The sequence below is a fragment of the Cibotium barometz genome, chromosome 10 (assembly GCF_041138505.1).
Source record: "Cibotium barometz isolate CiBa-2024 chromosome 10, ASM4113850v1, whole genome shotgun sequence".
NCBI lineage: Eukaryota > Viridiplantae > Streptophyta > Polypodiopsida > Cyatheales > Cibotiaceae > Cibotium > Cibotium barometz.
Genome location: NC_141055.1, coordinates 45827501 through 45834380, shown reverse-complemented (window position 1 = coordinate 45834380; position 6880 = coordinate 45827501). Strand labels below are relative to the sequence as shown.

General features: G+C 41.2%; 1 protein-coding gene across 5 annotated transcripts; it reads left to right on the top strand.

Moving 5' to 3' along the window:
- Positions 1–1369: 1369 nt before the first annotated feature.
- Positions 1370–4368, top strand: LOC147634967 (uncharacterized). 5 transcript variants are annotated; one of them, XM_086804227.1, is made up of 6 exons: positions 1370–1536; positions 1668–1761; positions 1932–2047; positions 2272–2949; positions 3128–3244; positions 3521–4368. In XM_086804227.1, the coding sequence occupies exons 4-6, from the start codon at positions 2353–2355 to the stop codon at positions 4154–4156; spliced, it is 1350 nt and encodes a 449-aa protein (XP_086660353.1). In that variant the 5' UTR covers positions 1370–1536; positions 1668–1761; positions 1932–2047; positions 2272–2352; the 3' UTR covers positions 4157–4368. The 5 variants fall into 5 exon arrangements, with proteins under 5 accessions (XP_086660353.1, XP_086660355.1, XP_086660354.1 ...); XM_086804229.1 differs by having other exon boundaries at positions 1668–1773; XM_086804228.1 differs by lacking the exon at positions 1668–1761.
- The last annotated feature ends 2512 nt before the right edge of the window (positions 4369–6880 follow it).

Below are 6880 nucleotides of genomic sequence, written 5' to 3'. Positions count from 1 at the left end.
AACAAGAAGCCTATAACTACGATCTCCACTTGGACATCTCAGGGCCTAAGTTTCCTTGCACCAACACTCATACCCAACAAAAAAACATAGCATTGCTGAGCAAAGTATACCATTCGTCACAATACAAACACTCAACAATGAACAAAGGCTATTATACGATGACATAATGTTGAGAAAGCACTTTCACGCAAACATAGCACTTCATCTTTTCCTTATAGGTGGTACAAGGACATGCAAGATATTCATGTTGTGTACAATACTGCAAGGCCTGATTTGATATTAGAAAGTGAAGTGAGCTCCCTAGCACCCTCCTCATGGCTTACATAGGCAAAGTTGCTTTCAACATTAGTGGCACAACAATCCATTCAGCATTGTGCATGCCTCTTATCTTGCACCCAAGTCGAGTCCTTTCATTAGAGAAGCTAGCCGAGCTATCTCGTAGAAATACAAAAATTTAAATCTTCGATGAAGCATCATTGATCAGCTAGAGAATACTCGGCCTTATCGACACACGGCTAAGAGTGATAAAGCACAATCACATAGATCCAATCGACAGCCTTGATGTTATATATTATGGAGACCTCTACCAAAGCAAATCCAGTCTGCGATAGTTGGATATTTAGCACGTCGCAAGATATCGCTTGGCGCCCTCTTATTGGCACACACACATACAGTGCTATGGGCTACTCACAACAATGAGGCAAACTAATGACAAGTGCATTTCCTTCCTTAATAGAATTAGGTTCGCCATCCACATGGACAATGATTTGCAATACATCAATTCAACATTCCAAAACAAGCCCCCAAACATGTATACAATACCTCCTCTCTTCTTCACAAACAATCTAAAAAACAAGCATAACCGTCTTATTATCAACAATCTCAATGAAGAAGCACCCGTGCTTATTGCGCAAGACAATAAACACAAGACATGTTCAAAAGACCTAGTCATCCTAGATGAAGCCACTACAGGACTTGCCTCATCCATTGAGCTCAAGAAAGGGATGAAAGTTGAGCTACGCATTGGCAACATCGACATTGCCGCCAATGATTTAGTTAATAGAGAAAATAGGATATTTCAAGAAGTTGACACAAACAAAATGCCAAAAATAGCATGGATTGAGTTCTTTGATGTAATAATAAGAACAAATCAATGAGTACAGAATCAACACCTCCACACAAGGCATACACATCAGTGAACAAAATCTCCAATATAAAAGCTTGGAATACGCTGCAAGTGCTATAAACAATTCTCAAAGAACCCACCACAATATACAACTCAGCCACAAACCACAACTCCACACGCACCTTGTCCAAATGTAACATATATAAAGTTTTAATGACAGTTTAAAAAATCTCTTGTAGCACATCAGAATACGAATCGCATGGATCTGAACAGTGAAAACGTCTCCCGCGCTGCTGTGAAGTCTGTTTCTTTCTTTCACCTTCCATTTGCAGGAACGGCTGTCTGTGTAAAATCGTGTTTCATCCATTTTTCTGCCTTCGATCGTCGCATGGATTCTTCTGTCTGTGATGGTAAGAAGTAACTCGACCATGGATTTCTGGTTTCTGCCTGTCTGAGATTAGGAGTTGGGAACTGTATGAAGCAATCTCTACATCGTTTCTGCGTTTACGGTAACTCTTTCGAAATGGAACGGTTGCTTCAGGACGTCGATTCTCCCGTTTTTCTGAGATTAGTTTAAAGCAGTCTTTCTGCTCAAACGGAGCTTCAGGGAATGGAATTTGCCTGTAACGGAACATGTCAGTCTATATGTGTGCAATGCTTTTCCATCATCTGTATGTCTGAGTATGAAATTAGGGTTTTTCCGCTGCAAAAGGAACACAATATCTGTGTGTGTGTGTGTGTGTGTGTAATTAGGGTTTTGCAGCTGCTAGAAGTAACACATCGTTCTGTGTGTGCGTGAAATAAGGCTTTGGCCGCTGGTCGCTGTACGATTCTGTTTATGAAATTAAGATTTAGCCGCTGCGTCAACTGTTCTTTTCTTAAATTCGGGTTACGACGGAGTGTGAGCTTACGTTTTTTCAGGTATTCATTTTGTCACGGCCTGCTAAAATGCGAACTAGTTTATGATTGTTGTGTACGTTTTGGCCTTTTTTTGGTGTCTAGGTATGGTCTCGTAGCTGGTTTGCTCCTGACATTGTTCGCTTTGTTCTTGATAGCATCAAGAATTTATTCTTTTAAGCTTTCCTTTCTTTAGTTCATCAGAATCACTTAATTTCAAGTCTGTTTGGATTTCTGGTTGTTCTTAGGTTTGCTGAGATCTCTTTCCAACGTTTTCCTGTAAGGAGACCTCTTCTCAGTGTCTCTCTGAGTTTCTCGTGAAGGCAAACATGGGAAAGCATAAGAGGAAGTATAGAGAGCAGTTTCATGGAGCAGAAGGCCATGCTGAACAGTATGGAGCAAACAATCACCATGCTCAAGATGATGGAGCAAACACCAACCATGCTGAAGAGTACGGAGAAAACCTCCACCATGCTCAAGACTATGAAGCAAACTTCAACCATGCTGAAGTTTATGGGGCAAACAACAGCAATGCCCAAGGGATTGGAGCACTCAACAACTACACAGATGAGTACATAACTGATGCAACCAAATTGATCATTCAAGAGGGCTTGCATAACGTGAATCCTCCCCCCATGAAGGAAGGGTTTCGCAGTCCTGCCCGTGTGTATACATATAGTCCAGGTTTTGCTTCGCTCATATTCATGTGCAATGCTGTTACCAGAAATGATTGTTTTGAGTATGGGGTTCTTGGCCTTCCAGAGGCCAAAAAGAACTTGGTGGCCCAAGTCTATCGAGGCATGAAACTGTTCCTGTTCGATACGGACCAGAGGGTTCTCTATGGAATTTTCCGAGCAACATGTCGTGGTGGCTTTAACTTGGAGCCAAGGGCATTCCAAGGATCAAACAAAGTCTTTCCATGGCAGGTGAAGAAGGCTTTTAATCTGACTCACACTGATATTGCTAGTCAGAAAACTGTCTTGCATTCTTGCCAGTGACTTCATGAAGTTTTAGTGTAATTGCTTGTGTAGGCTAAGAAGAGCTCAGAAAACGGTTTCTTTTCCTTTGCTATAGGACTAAAACTACAGTTGCCTTGATTTGCAGGTGAAGTTTATTGTCCTCAAAGACTGTCTTCCCCTTCCAGAAAGTGCCTTCAAGCATGTCATACAAGAAAATTATATTAGCAGATTGAAGTTCATGATTGAGTTGTCTGCTAAGCAGGTCAGTGAGTACAAAATTCTGACATTAGGGTTTCAGAAGTAGATCCGTATTTTCAGCCAGCGTGTTTTCAAACTTGATTGATATAGGCAGTTTATAGCTAGTAAAAGGCTGTGAAGCTATGTGAACATTTAGTTTCTTGTTATGATGCCAAATATCATTGATTGTGCTGTTGATCTGCTGGCATGGTATTTTGGCCTTCATAGTAAAGATTGCCTGATTATTCATGGGATGTTTAAACCTTGCTAAGATGTACTTGTTGATGGTTTCTACACTCAGGTCTTTGAGCTAGTGAACCTTTTCACTCCAGTTGATGATGCTCAAGAAAACTTGTCTCCAAGTGTGGCTCGCATGACCAATTATGATGTTCCCAACTTGTCCTCAACTGTTGCTTGCAGGAGCAATCATCATGATCCCAACCTATCCCCAACTGTTGCTCGCATAAGCAATTATTGTGTTCCGTATGAGCCTGACTTTCCACACCATGGAAGGCTTCTGATCAACCACAATTCAGGTTATGTAGAATATGACTCTCGTGAAGCCAGGTTGCGGCAGGACACCAATCAGCTCAGGGCGAATTCAGGTTTACCAGACTATTTTCCTACTTACAGTGCAGAGGTTTATCCTTATGAGATGGAAGCAGAAGATGATTTGCTCTCTGCCTATTGGCAAGGATATGCGTTGGGTAATGTATCTCCAGAAGCAGGCCTTTCGTATTGGAAGAGACTTCTGTTAGTGCGGGGAGGAGTGCTGGACAGGCGATTGGATACTTTTGACCCTCCAGTCAGTGGATCTTCAACTTACACAGAAAGGCCTCATGAGGGTACTTATGTGGATGGTCACGGTATCAGGTTTCTTCCTGAAAGACACATTCAGGAGGAGCTTCTTTCCAACTACCAGCTTCACGAAGGTTGATGGCCGATCTGGTCCTTCCCATTTGTTGCATGGAATATCATTATGGGAAGTCTTCTTTCAGGGACACTTAGTGAAACTGTACCTGCAGAGCAGTTTTGGCTGTGTGTGTGTGTGTGTGTTTGTGTGTGAGAGAGAGAGAGAGAGAGAGAGAGAGAGAGAGAGAGATGTACTTCTAGGGTACACACGATGCAAATGAGGGACATGGCTTTTCGTGGAAGGCGTTGTTAACCCTCTGCACTTACATAAAATTTGAAAGGACTCTAAATTTTGGCTGCCTAGTTTTTTAGGAATAGATTTGTAGTGGTGTAATTCTCATGGGTGGCAGTAGACTGTATTATGTAAGCTGGTTACTATATCTGAAACGCTTATAATACAGGCTGCGAATATTGCCAGGTATGTGAGCCCTCAGCTGCCTAATTAGTCGCAGTCAGTGCACATGCTACTACTACTAGATTTGATTGCCCAGTTGCATCTTATTGCTGAGCAACACTCGTTACTAGGCCACCCTTGATTGTAAGAAGATTCGACTCAGCACATCCAAAGAGGAGCCTGAGAAGCTGCCAAGATTTTCCAATCTGGATTGTGTGAGTAATGTGTTTTTTCTCATCTCACAGCATTTGAGACTTACTATCTTTTTATAATGCATGTGAGGATGTATGTAGATCAATGTAAGGATACCTTGGGCAAACTCTTGCGTGGATGCTGATTCAAGGCATCAATAGGTAGCACCTAATTAACAAATGTGAACGCGCCAACAGCAAGACTCTTGGTCGGTGCACATGTAGATGCATCCATCCGGTTTTTTGGCTCATACCTTTCCCTTTTTAATACCCTAGACAAGCTTAAAGGGAGAACTAACTTTATTATTTATGGCACCACTAATAGGGGCCTACAATGAGTGAAAAATCAAATTCATTAATTAGGTGATGGTTTTTTATAAACCTTTGATATTAAGGTTTATGTTAACCTTAATCAATGAAAATTTAATTCTCTTTTGAAACGTCACAACCTTGGCAGTTAAATAAGATGGCTTGCTCTCTCACCCATGCCCCAACGCACTTCTCTTCTCTCTCGCCTTGGCAAAGCTTGGGTGTGGTGGACGAGAACTACATAATGCATGGTACTACTATTACTGTGCTCTCCATCTTTGTTTTGTTATGATTTTTAGTTCAAAAGTCATTTAAATTCGCAAAATGGTAGTTCAGTGGCTGCCTTGCCTCTTGTGTGGTGAGGGTTCCTTCCTTTGACCTCGGGATCCAAATTTTTGGGTTCCTTCTTGTAGAAGCCTTGAGTTTCTAGCAGCTTCGTCAAGATCCAAGGGTGTAGGTTGTTGGGATGGAGTTGAGGTGTTGAGTTTTGGGGTCATTGCTTGACTTTCTTTGGTGGCTTAGGTGGTTTTTGGGATCCAAACATTAGAGTGTTTTTTTGTAGTAGCGCTCAGGTTGTAGATAAAACTTTGTTTCTTCGGGTTACCACTCCAGTGTATAAAAGACTATGTTGAAACCCTTATTTTAGATATTTTAATAAGTTCTAGATGGTTGGTGTGTCTAGCTTAAGATCAGAGAATTGCCAAGTTCATCTATATATAGATGATATCTTAAAAATGGTATGTTGGATTTATTTTTGGGCCATTTAAATCAGCCAAATCAATTGCAAGCTTTATTAATTTGGAAACTGTTAGTGACTGGTGTAAAGGGTTATGTCACCTGAAGTATGGCCTTGCTCATCTAGATGCCCCCTTATTAGATGAATTTCACAGATGGTTATGATGACCCCTTTAACCTTGAGGTGGGCCTAGATATGAGAAATTTATTGGCATTAGACTTGGAAATTATAAGGGGTGAAAAGAATTGAATTAAGCATTAAGGTCCTTTTTTCTAAGGTTGGAAAATTATCCAATATTAAATTAAGAAAAATATGTTCATGGTAACCATGATAGGGTGGCGACATTTATCACCTCCCCCATGTGAAGGAAGCTCACACATCCCCTTGCTAATTTTGAAGGCTTGAGCTTATTCTATACTATAAATGCTATTCTTAAATAGTTGGTAGTAGGGGGAAACAACCGTAATCTGGTAGACTTTTTTGGGATGGATTTTGCATCGGTGCCCTTCTCTCTTCATTTTTGAAGCTCCATTGCAGGCTATGCGTACATCCACCACAGCCAAGCCACTTGTGCCAAGCTTGTTGCTCAATCGATTGGGGATTGATTCCCAGCCATAGAAGCCACCTACCTCAGCTCTTCAGGCTTCTTTTTCAAGTCAGAAATCTGCTTGTAAGCTACGTCTCTTGGTGGTAGTTTTGTAAACGTTGAATGATCATCCCTTTCAAGCCCTATGAGGGGTTGCCTAATTATCTAAGTGATTAAGCCTTGGACAGAGAGGGAAACATATCTCAGTTTCAGTATACTCTTCAGGCTGTCCATCGTTCCTTAAAAAGTTGTGCTTTTTTTTTCCTCTACAGATGACAGCCTGGCTATGGTCATCTCCTTGGTGAGACTACCATGCTTTTTATTCTGTCTAAGGTGTAGAGGAGGCATCCCTAGTTTAAGGGGTGGCAGTCCTTGGAAGTCTTAAAATTTCACAGAATTTAACGCTAGTTTTTCCCTTTATTCAAGCCTTGTGTATGCTTCTTGTGTGAAACTCCCAATTCATTTTCTTCTCACTATGGTAACCTACATTCTATGATAACTAAAGCTTGAAATTAAGACCCATCATCAAGAGT